The 18,997-nt window shown below is 45.9% G+C and overlaps 2 protein-coding genes across 4 annotated transcripts in view; both read right to left on the bottom strand.

Moving 5' to 3' along the window:
* The window catches only part of plxnb2b (plexin b2b), a 142,783-nt gene that overhangs the window by 22,544 nt on the left and 101,242 nt on the right, over positions 1-18,997 (bottom strand). For all 3 annotated transcript variants that reach the window (XM_026175356.1, XM_026175357.1, XM_026175358.1), the window contains 5 exons: positions 11,550-11,655; positions 10,725-10,861; positions 10,088-10,270; positions 9,027-9,120; positions 5,915-6,112 (listed from right to left, as the gene is read on the bottom strand). In XM_026175356.1, coding sequence (XP_026031141.1) covers positions 5,915-6,112; positions 9,027-9,120; positions 10,088-10,270; positions 10,725-10,861; positions 11,550-11,655 — 718 coding nt within the window. The remainder of the gene's footprint in view (positions 1-5,914; positions 6,113-9,026; positions 9,121-10,087; positions 10,271-10,724; positions 10,862-11,549; positions 11,656-18,997) is intronic.
* LOC113026495 (uncharacterized) lies at positions 1,132-5,904 on the bottom strand. The gene is made up of 2 exons (XM_026175359.1): positions 3,658-5,904; positions 1,132-2,071 (listed from the first exon to the last, which is right to left on the bottom strand). Exons 1-2 carry the CDS (start codon positions 4,661-4,663, stop codon positions 1,806-1,808), a joined length of 1,272 nt encoding a protein of 423 aa, XP_026031144.1. The 5' UTR covers positions 4,664-5,904; the 3' UTR covers positions 1,132-1,805.

Below are 18,997 nucleotides of genomic sequence, written 5' to 3'. Positions count from 1 at the left end.
ATCCCCGGCACGTGAGTTGCTCTCAGTGACAGCAGGTGGACACTGCTCCAGACTATCAGTCTGTGTGCCAGCGTGTGTAACTTGGGGGACCCCAGACCCCCCTGTCTGTTGATGTAGGCCACAACGGTGGAATTGTCCGACCTCACTAAAACATGATGACCTCTCAGCCAAGGGAGAAAGTGTTTTAGCGACAGGTGAACCGCCAGCAGTTCCAGACAGTTTATGTGGGCGGAGCACATGTGAGGGCCCCATTCCCCATTCACTGTTCTGCCCTCGTGGGTGGCCCCCCAGCCGGAAAGAGAGGCATCTGTGGAAATCACCTTCCTGGCTGAAACTGCCCCCATGGCAACGCCCTGAGACAAGAGACCTGGCCTCTTCCACTCGCGGAGAGCGAGTGAACAGTCTGCAGAGACTCTCACGCGACGGTGGCCGTCTCGGTGAGGGTCCAGTCCCCACGAGCCCACCCAGCGCTGAAAGCCTCTCATGTGCAGGCGTCCCAGTGTTATCGCCACTAGAGAAGAAGCCATCAGACCGAGCAGCCTCTGGCACTGTTTGAGGGTCACTGTGTTGCCTCTGCGAAAAAGTGCAAGGGATGACTGTATGGCCGCAGTTCTCTCCGGGGACAGAAAAGCCCTCACCCGAAGGGAGTCTAGGCTGAGCCCTATGAAAGTAATGCATTGAGTTGGCGTCAATGTGCTCTTTTCCACGTTTATCTGGAAACCCAAACTCTCCAGATGGTGTATGAGAGCATTTGTGTGACAAGTCGCTCCCTGGCGGGTTGGGGCTGCCACCAGCCAATCGTCGATGTACGTGGCCACCCGAATGCCCTTTTTCCTGAGCGGGGCCACTGCTGCCTCGGTGCATTTCACAAACACCCTTGGGCTCAGTGAGAGACCAAAAGGCAGGACTACAAACTCGTATGCCATCCCCTGGAAAGCAAATCTCAGATACTTTCGGTGTGGGGGATATATGGGGATGTGGAAATAAGCATCCCTCATGTCGATTGATGTGAACCAGTCGCCCGCTCGTACAAACCGTAGCAGCGAGGCATGCGTCAACATCCTGAACTTGTATGTCCTCAAATGCCGGTTCAGGGCACGGAGATCCAGAATGGCTCTCATCCCCCCCCCCCCCCCTTTCTTTGGCACAAGGAAATACCTTGAATAAAATCCGCTGTGCATTTCCTCGGGAGGGACAACTCTTATAGCTCCTTTGTCTCTCAAGGTGGAAATTTCCTCCAGGAGAAAACTGGCAGACTCGCCCGGAGCACGAGAGTAAACAATTTCTTTGAATTGTGGTGGAGCGACACTGAATTGCAGCCTGTAGCCCTTTTTCAATGTCCTCAGCACCCATGCTGACTGAGTGCAGGTGGCCCAGCTCTTCATGTGGAGAGAGAGCGCTCACTGGCCACTCCACCGAATATGGCGTTTTGGCGCCCCCTTGTGGTCGCAGCGCGAAACACACGCCATTTCGGCGTCCCGTCACTTCTGTCACAGGCGAGCGAGGTGACGGGCTCATCTGCATCATCACAGCCGTGGAAACGCGAGTCTCCACGGGCGGCGTTATGGCAGACGGTGCTCTGTTTTTCAGCATGTTTGATTTTCTCATGTGTTTTGCAACACTCGACAGCGCCCTCGGCAAATTGCCTGGATGCGCGTGTCGGGGCTTCTTTAATACAGAATGCATGAGGGAAGTGCTCGTGTGGAACATGTCCCGTTGAACTTGCTCTGGAACGGAGCTGGGAGGCGGCAGGGCGGCCCATGAAGGGGGGAAACTGGGTTCGCTCCCGCCTAGAGGAGAGGCTGTCAGGCCGGCCGCTTCTTCCTCCTCACGATCGCGGCAGCGGGGGGAGGAGGAGGGGCCGCTTGAGGTCTGGCCTGGGGAGACTGCTTCCGAGTCCATGGATTCTTAGTGGCCCCGGCAGCCTGGGGGGCTGCCTGCGTCTTAGGCACTTTGGGAATCCTGAAAGCGGGGACCGGGCGAGACGCTGCCTGCGCGAATGACTGGCGCGGCGCTGCTGGGGTGGCGTGCTGGGCCCTCCTCGGCAGGCAGAGTTTCAGAGCCTCATCATCTGTGAATCCCAGGAAGGCGGCAGGTCCTGATGGAATACATGGAAAGGTTCTCAGAGCATGTGCTGACGAACTGACCGGAGTCTTCACTAAAATCTTCAACCTTTCCTTGTCATCAAACACCGTCCCGCCCTGCCTCAAAACCTCCACCATCATCCCCATCGCCAAGAAGACAGCTGTGGCCAGCCCAAATGACTACAGGCCTGTTGCACTTACGCCTGTAGTGATGAAGTGCTTTGAGAGACTGGTCTGTCAGCACATCAGGGCCGGTCTGCCTCCCACTCTGGACCCCCACCAATTTGCCTACAGGAAAAATCGTTCCACCGAGGACGCTATCACCATAGCGCTCCACACTGCGCTGAGTCACCTGGAGCACCGAGGAAGCTATGTGAGAATGCTCTTTCTGGACTTCAGCTCAGCATTCAATCATATCATCCCGGAGATCCTGGTCCAGAAACTGTCTCACCTGGGACTCTCCACCCCCATCTGCCTCTGGATCAAGGACTTCCTGACAAATAGACCACAGTCTGTCAGACTCGGCCCCCACCGGTCCAGCACCATCACACTCAGCACCGGGTCTCCACAAGGATGTGTTTTGAGTCCCCTCCTGTTTACGCTCTACACATCCGACTGCTCCCCTACCCATCTCTCAAACACCATCATAAAGTTCGCGGATGACACCACAGTGGTTGGACTCATCTCAAGGGGGGAGGAGTCGGACTACAGAGATGAGGTCAACAGACTGACTGAGTGGTGTTCAGTTAACAACCTCCAACTGAACACCACGAAAACTAAAGAACTTATCTTGGACTTCAGGAAGGGCAGAGCAGACCCGGCCCCACTTTACATTCACGGGAGCTGTGTGGAGAGGGTACACTCCATGAGGTTTCTGGGCGTGCAGATATCTGATGACCTCTCCTGGACTGCAAATACTACAGCGGTGGTTAAAAAGGCCCAGCAGCGTCTCCACTTTCTGAGAGTGCTCAGGAGGAACAACCTGGAGGAGAGGCTGCTGGTGACATTTTACAGAGCCACCATAGAGAGCATCCTAACGTACGGCATAACAACATGGTATGCAGGGTGCTCAGCTGCAGACAGGAAAGTACTGCAGAGGGTCATCAACACAGCCCAGAAGATCACTGGCTGCTCTCTGCCCAGCCTGGAGGTCACTGCAAACTCTCGGTACCTCAGCAGAGCTGGCAATATCATCAAGGACCACTCTCACCCCAGCAACCAACTGTTTGAACTATTACCGTCAGGCCGACGGTACAGGTCACATAAAACCAGGACAAACAGATTCAGGGATAGCTTCTTTCCCAGAGCTATCACCGTAGTAAATAAGCACAAAAACAATTGAACCTATTCCATACCGTCACTGTCATTATATTATGCTGCTATTCATACTGTCATTATATTAATGCTGCTATCCTGTATATATTGTACATACTATTGTTTGAGTACTTACGATTGTTTTTTTTGTACTTTTTATATTTTACATTTATATTTATTATTGAAACTTGCACCAAGGGAGTGGCACTCCAATTTCGTTGTACTCTGTACAATGACAATAAAGGCTATTCTATTCTATCTCTCTTTTTCTCCTCACATCTCTTCTGCATGGATGTAACAGCCGCACCGAAGAGACCGTGAGGGACGACAGGGGTGTCGAGGAGTTCCTCTTTTTCCTTAGTCGTCAGGTTGGTGAGCCCGAGCCAGCGTGCTCGCTCCTGAAGAACCATGAGGCCCATGGCTCTCCCAGTAGCCTGTATGGCTACCTTGTGGAGGCGGAGGACGTGGTCAGTTATAACGCAGATTTCATCCCACACTGTGGTATCTGTGTTAGCTGTCATGTCCTCTTCTAGCTCAGCTTGGTAAGCCATTAGCATAGAAGAGGCGTTGTGGGCTCTTACTGACAGAGCCGCTGCCTTGTAGCACTTATCTGTAAGGCTAGACAGGAAGCGGTCTGTTTTGGAGGGGAGAGATGGGGCCGATGAGGACAGAGACGTCTTCGGGTGAAGATGGCTCGCCACCAACGGCTCCACTTGTGGCATCCGGCGGAGGCCGATAGACTCCATCCCCTCACAATCCAGCAGGGAGCTCCCCTTGATGGGGTGTTTCTCGCTGTAAGGTTTTGCTTTCCATGTCACCGCTATCTCATCGAGTAGCTCAGGAAAAACAGGCAACACATGCTTCCCCGTCTTTTTCGCCTTCGGCAATTTCTTACCGTCAAAACGAGACTTTACAACCTCTGTTTGTATGGCGGGCCACAGGATGTTGAGCCTAGCGGCTGCGCGCTTGCACATGTCCTGCATGTCGAGATCCAGGGGAGACGGCGGTGTCGGTTTTTCAACCTCGCCGGTAGCCGAGGGCTTTGCAGCCCAGCTGATGCTAGCCAAGGGCTTTGCAGCCCAGCTGATGCTAGCCAAGGAGGTGGAATCGTCCTCCTCGTTAGCATCTCCTCCCCAGGTGACTTCAGCATCGCGGAAAAACACACGATCTCCGTGTGCCTCCAGCGACGGGAAAGCGGTCGCGATGGGCTGAGGGTCTGCCTCTGCCCAGCTCGGCCCTGGCGTTGCGGCCAAATCATCGGGCATCTCAGTTTCTCCTTGCGCCGCAGCAGCCTCACACAGCAAAGGGTCGCCGCCCGACAGGTTAGCCCGGCGAGCTAGCCTGCGGCGGAGTAGTTTGCGTGGGACAGCCGCGCAGTGGATACAGTCGTGTGCAGGTGTCAGGGCAGCCTGAGCGTGAGATAAGCCCAGGCATGCCGCACACACGGGGTGTGTATCCCCAGGCAGAAATCTTCTTGCCGCAAGGACAAAGTTTTGCAACTTCGTTGGCCGTCGTAGCCATGGTTAGCTAGAGGGTTGCGCACGTTAGCGAGACTGACACTGAGTGCGGAGAATATTGCTATTCCTCGCTAGCGTGGGGTGAAAAGTGTTGCTACTTTTCTACAGGTATTGCTACCTAATGTGTAAAACCGCTAGCGTCGAAGGGTATTGCTACCTGATGGTGAAGCTAGGGGTACCTTTATTAGCAGAGTGTTGCTACTTCGCTTTCGGAAAGTATTGCTACTTGGCACCCGCACTAGCCACAGAACAGTATTGCTACTGCTTGTATGCTAGTGGACAACTGAAAGCTGGGAACAAAGCGCCCGGCGACCGAGTTGTTCACTCGAATCTGTGGACAGTTTAGCTTTAGCACCCAATAGCACAGTTGTCTACAGGCTTCTGTGAGAAGCGAGAAGAGGTTTTTGAATGACATCTGACGCTATGTCAGCCTATTATATAGGGAGGCACTGGCCCCTCCTGACATGGGCGTCACCTAGCCAGCCTGTAAGGGCTGGCGTAATGGTATTTGAGCTTCTGATGAGGTCACGCAGGAGGCGTTCCCATAGTGAGACACGAAACGAATGCTATGAAAGAGAACAAAGCTTTGTTTAATTGGGGCCCCTGCCCAAAAAACACTGCATGATTTCAGATAAGTGTTACGAAACTACTTTTTGTGTAAACACTTGCACGTGCGTTTTCTGGTGTTAATCTTTTTGTGACCCTGCAGTGTTTGTCATAAAACAGTTTTACAGCATTACACTAAAAGCGTGTTTATTATATCATAAAATGAACATTTTTTAAGAAAAATCTTTTTTGCTTCCAAGCCAAAGCGTTCACTGAGCTCAAATGACAAATGTGCAGCAAATGCAACTCAGCATCTTTTCCATTTTTATCCTCAAGTCAGATAATAAGACAGTTTGTCTTAATTAGGACACACAGCAGACACCGACTCTTCAGGGAAAAAAGGGAAAACATAGTACTGCAACTGCATTAAAGTGACCTCATGGTTGTACTCACAGTAACGATAATCATGCTGTTCGCAGTGATGATCTTGTTTTGTAGATTATTGAAGCTGGGGTTAGGGTGGTAGTGAAAGGGCTTCAGCTCCTTCTCCCAGTTGTCCAGCTTGATGACTGTTTTCAAGTGCTGGTTTAAGGAGCCGTTTACTGTTGGAGACTGAAACTGGATGACTGTGTCGTTCTTCTCATGGGCAAGCTGAGTTGGATAGAAGGACAGTAAAGCGTTTTACAAATACAAGCATGACAAAAAATGCAGGAAATTACAGCATGGAAAATATGGAGCAGCACTAAAAATAATAATGCAAACACTGGGCGTTACTGGAGTGAATATAATACATGGTAATAGACTGTGGGGGGGAAGAAAAAGCTTGTTTTGGTACAATGGGGAAGGTAAAATGATGTGCGTCTTTTCAGTCATTCTATTAAAATCTCAATCTTCAATCATAGAATGAGGCCTCTGATGAATCATAACTCACACTGAGTCACTCCTCCACTGCCTTTCTATGCTTGTTTGTGATTAACTGGACTGATGGTGATATTTCTGTCACTCTCATTGTTTCGACACTACGTGCATGACAGCTAAACTCCACGGTTCTACAAGTAGGTAAAGTTTTCCAACAGAACAAAGCAAAGGCATCAAAATGTCATTATTAACACATAACAGAAAGACTGAGAACACACATTTTAAGTTTTCAGACATAATAGTACCGGTAATTCCTATGTTTTGGTATCTAGTGTGCAGTGTAACAATGTACAATATCCTGTGATTGGGACTCACCCTCTTTCTAAACATGTCAATAGGTGGTTAGGAAACATCTGGACTGTAATCAGGGTGTCATTGTAAATTCAAGTGCCAAACTTCAGAAAATAAGGCTAATAATTAAGTTAATAAAAGGTGTTAATTTGATATTTGTTATTTTTTCTGAAATATTTTGTCTTTTAAATAGTGATTCACACAGGGCTAAAATTGGTTTAGAAGTAGAATACAATAGAAATACGTGTAAAACTACCAATTTTAGACACACTCACACCTTTCCGCAGGGACCGGGTTCTCTAATGCTTATTGTGAGCAGCTGAAAGAAGAAGCACGTCACAGAAGTCTCTGGCATAATATCAAAACCAGAATTTCTTCAAATTCTCCCCTTCACCTTTTAAAAATCTTGCAAATTGCCCATTTGAAGGCATTTTGAATGTATATTTACACTCACTACTATAACATGCCAAATCTGTCCGTATACTCCTCCTACACAATCAGGATTCAGCATCCACATGTGGCACACAGCTACATGTTATCTGGATTAGATTTGACAACATTATGTTGCCTAGCAGCCACCTACAATCAAACTGCAAATGACCAACTTTTTGCATATATGCAAATATAAAACTTCATAAAAGCATTGTATCATTTTCATTTGACAGCAGTAGCATCTAATTTGCATCCACTTAATTTGACTATTATGGCATCTATTATGACAACATTACATTGCCTGGCAACCACCTGACCTGAACTACAATTACATTTATATAGTAGAGGAAAAGTAAAGAACTCCAGGGGACCCACAAAAATAGTTTACTCTATTTAGAGACTGTATCAAAAATTTAATGTTGAATAAATCACTGCATTAATGTACCTGAAACAATGAGATCTGAAGGTATGTGAATTAGTCCAGTCTTCAAAATAACTTTTGAATGTTATTAACATTATATAGATTTCTATTTGATGGAACAAATATAAATCCATACCAATCTTTCACTACACATTTAACATCGTGGGAAGGTGTCTGGCTGACTGTAGCACACTTTTGTTTTTTAGACAATGGAGGTCCCATAATCATACATACACATAAATGCATTTTGCTGTATATAAACATTAAATCAGTCCCATATTTATCTTCTAGATAAACAAGTTCTACCAACCCCTTTTTAAAGGAACTTTTCTCAGTGTGATTAGGTACATCACTTTGCCAACAGCACAAACAATACTGTACCATAGGTATGTGCTGGAACTTTAACATGATCCATCCATTAAAACGTTATTTTTGTTGTTTTTGTTGTTGCTTCCATAAGGTGTGCAACAGTCACATTTGGTATAAGTAAACATTTCGAAGCAACTATTTAGTAGGATTTTCTGCGGTCCAATCAACTGCGATTTAGAAGTCTATAAAAATCCATCTAGGTTGTAACTACAAACATATGCTGCACAGACTCAAGGACTCACAGGAAGTTTAAAATCCAAAATAAGAACTAGTTGGTCTTTACAGAGAATAAAACCACACACAATAAATAAAGTTCAGGTCAGCAACTTGACCTAGAAATCTACATGTTTTTAAATATATGTCAGCAGCCATAATGGGTCCTCATATTTGGGTCTGGCTCAGAGATGGACTTAAACCAAGAGAAGCTTGTGAGGCTGACCAACCAAGGTCTTTGAGATAACACTTTACATCTACTGCTAGTTTGTGGCAGCCAGAAAATTATTTTTCTGTCCCTTGGTAGCAGGGCCAGGGGACTTCGCTGGGACGGGAGTAAAATCGTGAAGAGTGAAACAGGCACATAATCTTCAGTAACCCTGATTCTGGTTTAAAATCATTTCCTTTAAATTAAATGAACAAAACTGCTACTTCTTAAGACTGCCCAGTACACTGGAGGGCAGACGGTGGCAAGCTGTGTGCAGGTCCTTAAAGTTCCCTGGCACAGTCAGTCCTACCTGATTGAGCTGGACGAGGGCCATAGTTACATTCTGGGTGAGGGTGAAACATTGGTGGTAATATCTGCAATCCTACAGGTTTTAGGGATTTATGGCTCAGGAAGTGACATGAAGTATTATAAAACCTCACTGATCAGTGGCAGCAAGGAGGAGTGGACATGTGTGTTTTGTTTATTGTTGTGTGTTCGTTTAATTGCAATGCTTCACAGAGTTTGAATGAATCAAAACTAGAGTTGGGGTTCATGAGAAGTGGGGGAATTGAAGAGTGGTGGTACTGTGAGAGAGGGAAAACATGGGAGAAAAAGCAACATTTAGGAGAAAGGGTAAGAAGATCTAAGATAATGACTGTCAGAGATGCATCAGTGCATTGACTCAGATGAAGATACGGAAAATGAACAGGAACCTCTGAAGCCGACCAGTTGCCTCCCTGGACCTTCATGATTGCAGTCTGGATTATGTCAAATCCGGAGCCGGTTACCACAATGTTCCTCCCTCCACTAAAACACACAAACAAACATATCTATTCACACCAAAAACACAGGAAAATACATATTAATCAAATGTATTCCCAGCCAAACAAAGACGAGAGCACAAGCTCACAGGACGACAGACAGTTCTTAAAATGCACCTGGGGTAATTTTCACTGGAGATGAAAACAAACTGTCGTCTGTTGTTTTAGTCAGTGTACCTAATCGTGTGTCAGAATTGCAGCAGAAAAAGCAAGGGAACCATCAAATGCATCAATTTTCAGCAATTATCAAGCAGTTTGTTACAACACCAAAAGCAGCAATGGTTCAGCCAGTTTCAGCCAATCACTATTAAATGCACGCACGCACACTCAGCAACTCTTGGAGGAAAAAATCCTAGATCCTAGTTTTAAACACAAGAAGTTTAATGACATTATTAAGGTTTCCCAAAGCTTCAGACAGAAATCTGCAGGGCAAAGAACAAGGCAGGTAAGTTTCTAAGTGTTCAGTTTTCTACATACAGAACAATCCTATTTGCCTGTGTCACTAATGTCAACTTAGAAGCTTTTTTCTTTTTATTTTAAAGCACATATTCAAAAGTAAAAGTCAGCCTGTGTCTTATTCTCTTATTTTTGGCCATCAAGACAGTAATCAGAATGGCATTTTCACACTTCTGAGGTTTACAGGTTGGGGAAATTTGGACTCGCAAAATAACAGAGTTAGTCAAGTCAGAGAGGGAGAGTTTCTTATCCAACTATGAATTTTTGATCATACCTACTCAGTAAGACCATATGTATGTACAGAATGCATTTAGTACTTGGTCATATTGGTCTTATTAGGTAGATATTTCAGATACTTCAGAGTGAATATGAAAAGTAGATCCTTGGAACTCCCTTCAGCAAAAAAAAAAAAAAAAAAGGTAAAAATACAACATGTAACAAACAGATAGAGTGAATGTCACAAACACCATGACTGCATACTGCTGTGTTAAACTGACCAGACAAAGCTTGCTTTGGGCTGGTGATCCTGCACAGTGGGGTTTTCAACAAACCGAAAGCTAGCCGGGATGCTTTTTGTGGTTCTCTTTCCATACTTCATTACGACGTCGAGAGGGTCAGAGGGCACTTTATCCACGCGGTATTCTCCTGTCCTGCAGGTGATATTTTCTCCAAAGTGCTCCCTGCCAAGACAAGGACATAGCTCAGTACTCGCTGGCTGAAGGAGTGGGGGTGGCACAAGGTCACTGTGCAGTGGAAGCCAACATGGCAGCAGGCTGACAGCTTGTTAAAATCTGTCTTTGCTGCTTCTCTTGCTCGTTATTTTTCCGTTACCTCTGCCTAAAATGTCACCGCGAATCGGTTTTGACAGAGCACTGGTGGTCACAACAGTACAGGAAAATTGTAAGAGAAAAAACTCCCTCCTCATTGTGACACTAAAGTTTAGGTCAATTCAATTTTTTGCTTCAAGAATATACACATATATTAAAAAAAATCAATTTATGGACTTCAAAATGTGCGCAAAGCAGAATTTGCATAGAATTAAATGTCTGAATAACAAGTAGCTCTATTAACTAAAGAGGCTGAATTGAAAAAGTTTGGTCTGAATGAGAATTATTGAAAAAAAGAAATCCTTACACACTGCAGTTCACCCCTCCGATGGTAACCTGGACATCTTCCTTACTGCCAGCATTCAGAAATAGTCCAGAGATTGTAATGAGGGTTCCCCCTGCTTTAGGACCTCTATTTGGCATCACCTCCTCAGGCATCGGGTCCTAATGAAGGGGAGAGGGTGTCACAAAATGCCACCTTAATACACACTCATATTTCAAGTACACTCTAACTACTGGCAGATGCTGGCACACACTAGAATAACACACACAGATACAGCTCCATGTCAGAAATATTGCTTCTCAGCCTGATCTAACCCGACCCACTCTTTCAGAAACATTCAGACACACAAACTCCCACAAGCACCACATCTGCCTCAATTTGCTGAGCAAACAGTTAGGAGGAGCACTCCCCTGTGGGGAAGCTTTAGCAGAGCCAGAGATATGAAAAGCCAGTTAAATAGCTACGCTGTAGCCTCTTAGAGTATTAAAGTGACAAAGGGAACTGCTGCACAGCATCTGGTTAAAGAGGAATGCCTGCACATTTTGACTTACTGTACAGTAAATTACCACAGCAATGTGCATCTAGGTGCCTAATTTACTGTTACATTTAGCATGTTTGGTCAGTCTTCTTAACTGTCATGCCCTTGGTATGTTTTGATAAGAGTTTCTCTGGAGCTAATAAATGGAAAACATAAAACAGTCCATAAAACAACAAAATCAGCTGAAAGCTTTTGGATGAGTTTAATTTCTCAATAAAAAGTTGTACAACTCAACAGAGGACGTGCAGCTGAGGACAGTGTATACGTGTGTGTTTGTGAGTGTGAGTGTGTTTGTGTGTATATGCATTTACCCTGTAGGTGAAGGAAACAGAGGAGGTTCCTCTCTTCCCTCCATTCACCTCGATCTCAACCTCTCCCCAGTCAGCTTTATCAGCAGGTCCAATCTCACACACAACTCTGATCAGAACAACAGAAAAAATAAATTAATAAATAAACAAAAATAAATGCTGGGACTTGACCTGGAAACTCAAAACTGGGTAAAGAATTATTTACTATTTACATATTAAGGCAAGTTTCAACTGTTTTATGATGGTAATGTCCACTCTACTGCTAACAAGTCATATTTTTAAAATGACTTTTTTTGTAGTGAGAAACAGAATTTTACGCTTTCGGTTCGGTACGCATATGTATCGAACAATACAAAATTTGTAATTTATTTTATCAACTTTCCTTCTGACGATGCTGTCTGTGTTGAGCGCTCAGTGAATCTGCGTTCGACTACTCTGCCTAGGCTGCACTGTCGAGCGCAGATCCACTGACACAGACAGCATCGTCAGAAGGAAGAGCGCAGGGCAAGCTAGCGAGACAGAAGTTAAGCTCTCCTTGCAACATGGCAAATTGAACCTCCCCCACCCTCATTCAGATCTGGCGTTTGGAATTATTTTGGTTTTCATGTGATCAAAGGAGCTTGCAAAGAAAAGCGTCTGGACTTCTTTAAGTTGCTTGAAGACGTTTCACCTCTCATCCGAGAAGCTTCTTCAGTTCTAAGGTCAAATGGTGGAGAGTCCCAGATATAAACCTAGTGGGAGGGACCCCCCACAGAGGGACAAAAGGACCCCCTGATGATCCTCTAATCGCCTGAGCCAAGGTGGGAAACTGGGCGTGGGTCCCAATCAGCCAGAGTTTCGGGTGTGTTCATTGTGAAACCTGGCCCCACCTTATCATGCGAATTCCTGAGGTCAGATGGCCCAGGATGTGAGTGGGCGTTAAGGCGTCTGGGAAGGGATCTCAAAACTGGATTATAGATGGCAGAGAGTTGGTGTCGTAAACCCCCGCCTCTGTTCAAAGATGGTCGCTCACAGTGGACATAGATGGCTTCTTTTCACTCCTCTTTCAAACCATCTGTCCTCTCTGTCCAAAATGTGAACATTGGCATCCTCGAAAGAGCGTCCTTTATCCTTAAGATGCAGATGGACTGCTGAGTCTTGTCCTGTGGAGGTGGCTCTTCTGTGTTGTGCCATGCGCTTGTGAAGTGGCTGTTTGGTCTCTCCAATGTAGAGGTCTGAGCATTCCTCGCTGCACTGTACAGCATACACCACATTGTTAAGTTTGTGTTTTGGCGTTTTGTCTTTCGGGTGAACCAGTTTCTGTCTGAGCATGTTGCTGGGTCTGAAATACACTGGGATGTCATGCTTGGAGAAAACTCTCCTGAGTTTCTCTGATACGCCGGCTACATAGGGGATGACAATGTTGTTGCGTCTGTCCCCCCTCGCTGGTGTCTGATCTTCTTTTCTGTGCCTCTTTGCTGACTTTAAGAACGCCCATTTAGGATAGCCGCACGTTTTGAGTGCTTCCTTTACATGTGTGTGTTCCTTCTTTTTCCCTTCAGGCTTAGAGGGAACATGTTCTGCCCAGTGGTGTAGGGTCCTGATTACTCCAAGTTTGTGTTCCAAAGGGTGATGGGAGTCAAAGAGGAGGTACTGGTCCGTGTGTGTGGGCTTCCGGTAAACTTCGATGTTGAGTTTGCCGTTCTCTTCAATGTGCACAGCGCAGTCCAGGAAAGGCAGACAGTTGTCCTTTGTGTCTTCCCTGGTGAACTTGATGTTCTTATCCACAGCGTTAATGTGCGCAGTGAAGGATTCCACTTCTTGTGTCTTGGAATCTTGTCTTGGAAAGAAGTCCAGACGCTTTTCTTTGCAAGCTCCTTTGACTACGATGACCTGGATGACTGAGAACCTTCACAGACGTTTTCATGTGATGTATGACCCTGAAGGTAAGCGCGTCATGGACTAAAGTAAAACAGTATGTTGGATGCGCCACGCAATGCTCAATTACATGGGTGGGAACTAGTGTGTTAGCTCAGTTAGCTCGTTAACATGTTGGCCGTCTAGCCCCATGCAGGGGTAGCTCGTTAACGGAGATTTGCCGTGTTGTGGCGTTAACGTCATTTCAACGAGATTAACGCTGACAGCACTAGTGGGAACACAACGAATATGACTGCACATTTACGCCGACATCATCCTAGTGCAAAGACAAGTGGAAGCAGACAAAAACAACAAGCATGCATGCTACAAACTTTACCCGAGTCATTTAGACAGCCGTTAGCACATGATTCTCCTTATGGGGACCTGATATGTTTAATATTGTGGCGAGCTCAGACAAGGAGGAGACGGAGGTATTGTTTGGTCTTGCTTCCCGTGAGCTAGCCAGGGAGCACAGCCGTTTATTGACATCTGCAGAAGAACACTGCGCTAGCTAACTGCTCAGCGTGGCAACCGCACAGCAACAACAACACGCAGAGCGCCCTCTGACCCCAGAAGGACACACCGTCGCAGCGTCACCCGTCACTATGGCAACATAAACAAAACATTACTGTACAAACAGAACCCCGAACAGCGCTGACCCGCTACATAGCCCCCACCTAAGGGGTCAGTCGTCCCCGACGACCCCATTACCCCACACAAAGTCCTGCAAATGTCCAGGTGCCTTCTTTTGGCGCACCGGCCGGTCACGACCGGGGGCCCGTTCTTCGTACGTCGCTTACTACATCCAAGACCAAATCATCGCGCTAACCGTGAGCTCGCTAATCCGGTTCTCCGAACACACCTGCTGTTGACGATTAGTACAGCTGGATGAAGTAATGTGAGATCACTGGGTGTCGTAAAAGGGGCTACGCATCGATAGTAGAAACATTGATTGGCAACCCTCTGATTGGTCGGCGAAAATGTCGAAGGAGCGCGCTCGGTATTTTTCGGCAGCAGAGCAAGAACTCTTGAGTGAGGGATTTCAGGAGTTTCAGAGTTTAATTAAAACGCAAGGGAACACTGCAAAGGCTGCAAAAGCAAGGAGAGAGGGCTGGCAGAAAGTTGCTGACAAATTAAACTCGTAAGTAATTTAATAATAATAATAATAATAATAATAATAATAATAATGGAGTTGATTTATATAGCGCTTTTCAAGGCACCCAAAGCGCATGACAATGCCACTATTCATTCACTCTCACATTCACACACTGGTGGAGGCAGCTACGGTTGTAGCCACAGCTGCCCTGGGGCAGACTGACAGAAGCCAGGCTGCCATATCGCGCCATCGGCCCCTCTGGCCAACACCAGTAGGCGGTAGGGTAAATTTATCATATCACACTATATTATCCAATATTATATTACATTATATTATATCATGTTATATTATATCCCCTTTCACATTAGAGCCACAACAGGACCCACTAGAACATGGGAACAAGTAAAAGTGAAATATGAGAATATGCTACAGAATGGTAATATTTATCACTTATATTGCTTTTAGTCTCTTGCAAAGAAACCCTGAAATAATCTGTTTGTTTGTTCATAACAGCAACCAAGAAAAGGGCAGAGCAAAAAAAGACAGGTGGTGGTCCTGCACCCCCTCGTCAACAAGTTGGTTAAGTAAATAATACCCTCACGGGAAAATCGATATATCTCTATGAGCACACTGTCGCGCTGAGCTAAAGGATCCTGTCTGTCCCGCAATATACGCTGGATTCTGAGGACTCTCCTTATCAATCTTGCACCTTCCGCAATGGGTTGCTCGCGTAAACGGACAGGACATGGCTGCGACAGGCTTCCCAAATCCACCTTCGCTTTTATAGCCGTGGTCTCTCATCTTGCTTACACGAAGTAATTTACTATTACTACTCTGAAATATGACTTACATCTGTAATAATCACATACATGTAATAGAATGTTAATAGTACATTTCCCTTTTTTAGGAAATGACCTGTATGTATCTGTGTGAAATCAATAAAAGGATCAAGTGCTGCATTATCTTTGGTTACATTGATGTTATTTATTTATGGTGAAACAGTGGTGGAATATCGCTGTTGCTTTCGTATAAATGAAGCGGACATACCTGCGTGGCCGCGATCTAATCCTGTTTACATAAAGTAAACCTGCTCCCGAGCAGGTTTACGCTTACGGCTCTGTTGCTATGACAGCAAGTCCCGGATGAGCTTCGGGGAACCGAACGATCCAAGATCACGCGAAATCGTCAACAATCAAATCCAGCTAACTTACTTAGCGAGGTACGAAGAACGGGCCCCGGCGGGGGAAAAGTCACTCGGGTCAGAACATGGGGTGCCACCATCATCCCACTTCTGACACCAATGTGGCGAGCTCAGACAACGAGGAGACGGAAGTGTCGTTTGGTCTTGCTTCCCGTGAGCTAGCCAGGGAGCACAGCAGTTTATTGACATCTGCAGAAGAACACTGCCGCTAAGTAACTGCTCAGCGCGGCAACCGCACAGCAACAACAACAACAACAACACACAGGGCGCCCTCTGACCCCGGAAGGACACACCGTCGCAGCGAGAGGGCGTCACCCGTCACTATGGCAGCATAAACAAAACATAACTGTACAAACAGAACCCCGAACAGCCCTGACCCGCTACAATATGCTGCTGAGAATATAGCCCAGAAGAAGCGTATAGTATAGCTTTTATTTTGGAAAGAGCCATTTCTCTGTAATAAACTCTCTTTTCCAAAGATGAGTGTTTCCTCAATCAAATACAGGTGTTACCGCGCCAGATCCGCGGCCCCGAACCGTAGTAAGGAAACCTCTGGCAGTTACTTGAAGGTTCTGTAACTGACTCGTAGCCGGCAACAGCTTACTATACAGGTCAACTCCGCTAGCAAAAAGATCGAAGGAGGCGTAGGAAACTGCTTCACCGAACTTTATTTCTTCTCTAAGGCACGAACACCGCGTACAATGGGCTGAAACAGTTTACTCACAGCGAGCATCGCCGACACAACTCTGGCTGTCGAGGGAGTTATTATATTCCTTTTATTTATTTCCCCCTTCTCCGCTCTCTCTCTTCACACACACACCAGGCAGTCCCGCTACACACATCCCGAATACATTTCCCATCAGGCTTCATCCTTAAAGGGCCATGCCTGTAACACAGGTCTTGCAAAATCGCTAGCCCGACGTCCCGGGGCCAGCGATTTTTCCAGTCGGGCTACCAAAATCTATCTCTGCCCTGCCCGTCGGGCTATTGTAGGAAGGAAAAATATATGTCAATGCTTTTGCATTCTTTCGGAAATGTAGCTGGGTAATTATGTCACTGGCATCGGTGAGCCACTGTCAATATGTGACATATTAAAATCGCGTTTGAATTTGCGCTTGTTTTTTGCTTTCACTTTGCAAATGTCCAGGTGCCTTCTTTTGGCGCACCGGCCGGTCACGACCGGCGGGGGAAAAGTCACTCGGGTCAGAACATGGGGTGCCACTATCATCCCACTTCTGACACCAATGTGGCGAGCTCAGACAACGAGGAGACGGAGGTGTCGTTTGGTCTTGCTAGCCAGGGAGCACAGCCGTTTATTGACATCTGCAGAAGAACACTGCCGCTAGCTAACTGCTCAGCGCAGCAACCGCACAGCAACAACAACAACACCAACACACAGGGCGCCCTCTGACCCCGGAAGGACACACCGTCGCAGCGAGAGGGCGTCACCCGTCACTATGGCAACATAAACAAAACATAACTGTACAAACAGAACCGCGAACAGCCCTGACCCGCTACAATATGCTGCTGAGAATATAGCCCAGAAGAAGCGTATAGTATAGCTTTTATTTTGGAAAGAGCCATTTCTCTGTAATAAACTCTCTTTTCCAAAGATGAGTGATTCCTCAATCAGATACAGGGCTTGCAAAATCGCTAGCCCGAGGTCCCGGGGCTAGCGATTTTTCCAGTCGGGCTACCAAAATCTATCTCTGCCCTGCCCGTCGGGCTATTATAGGAAGGAAAAATATATGTCAATGCTTTTGCATTCTTTCGGAAATGTAGCTGGGTAATTGTGTCATTGGCATCGGTGAGCCACTGTCAATATGTGACATATTGAAATCGCGTTTGAATTTGCGCTTGTTTTTTTGCTTTCACTTTGCAATTGCACGAACTGTGTATAGAGAGCGACAGCAATGATTGATGAGTGATGATAATTTGTGCACCAATTCCTCTGACATCATCTTATCAATCGTTAGCTTACTATGCAAACATGACAAGTGAAATCTCCCGCAGCAAGCTTAAACATGTGAGAGGTTGATCGCGCAGAGAATCGCTGACCGTTATGTGTGTAAAAGCAGCAGGATATATATTTTAGTTCTGCTGAGCCAAATAAGACAGGTCAGGGTGAAGAAGTGACAGCCAAAGAAAAGCTTACCACAAAACGGAAAAGTTCTGACAAATCAGACTATAAGGCAAAAAGAAAGTGCAGCTTTATGGTTTCATGGACAAAAGAATTTCTGTGGCTGCAATATGACGAGCTATATAACCGGGGCTGCACATAAGTGGTCCGCAGGTGCGCATTCGCTGTCAAAAAAAACAAAAACAAAAAAAAAACGCGCACAAGATATGAAGTTGCAACGCGTGCTTGCATACATAAGATTTTCTGGAGGAGGACAGACATTTGTTTAAAACTCTTAAAGATGTCGAAGAAGCTCCTTTAAGCAATTACTTTAGTGTTCCTCTACCTCCAAAGAAATGTCAGAAGGAGTCCGAACCACAAAAGAAGCGCGTATTCTCGGAAAAGTGGTTGCAGGAGGTGAGCTGGTTTCAAACAAATGATGAACGCACAGAGATGTGGTGCGGAATGTGCCGTGAAAATCCCACTCTAGCGGACAAAAACAGTGCTTTTTATATGGACGCAAACGCGCGTTGCAACTTCTTATCTGGTGCGTGTCTTTTATTTTGACAGCGAATGCGCACATGCGGACCACTTATGTGCACCCGTGTAAATAACATAATGTTCTGCCGGGTGTGTTGTTGGTTTTCTCTCGATTTCTGAGTCGACAAGCGCCTTTGTTACTGGGACCAGTCATTTTAAGAAAGGCCCCCATTAGAAATGCAAGAAATGCATTATTGCGCAGTCTGCAATATCTTTCCCAGAACAAACACCAATTGCAAATAACATACTAAAAATAAACCTGAAAAATCTGTTTAGAACAGCGTACTATGTTGCAAAGAGTGAACTACCACTGGCAAAATTTAGCAGTCTTTGCAAACTTCAAAAAGCAAATGGCCTCGATCTTGGTTCCACATGCCTCTTACCCGTGACTTCAGTGGAAATTTCAAATTCAGGATCTGACACAGACTGATTCATGTCCTACACAGTTCTTACAAGTTCATAGAAATTTCTGTTCAATTAGAACCAAGTATTTGAGTTGATGATTGTAATTTTTATACAATGTTGTAATTTGTTTTTCAACAATTTTTTGATTAATGTTTTGTTTCCTTTACAATATTATACTTTAATGTATAATATTG

Source organism: Astatotilapia calliptera, chromosome 7 (genome assembly GCF_900246225.1).
Source record: "Astatotilapia calliptera chromosome 7, fAstCal1.2, whole genome shotgun sequence".
Lineage (NCBI taxonomy): Eukaryota > Metazoa > Chordata > Actinopteri > Cichliformes > Cichlidae > Astatotilapia > Astatotilapia calliptera.
This window is presented reverse-complemented; position numbering and strand designations above follow the sequence as displayed.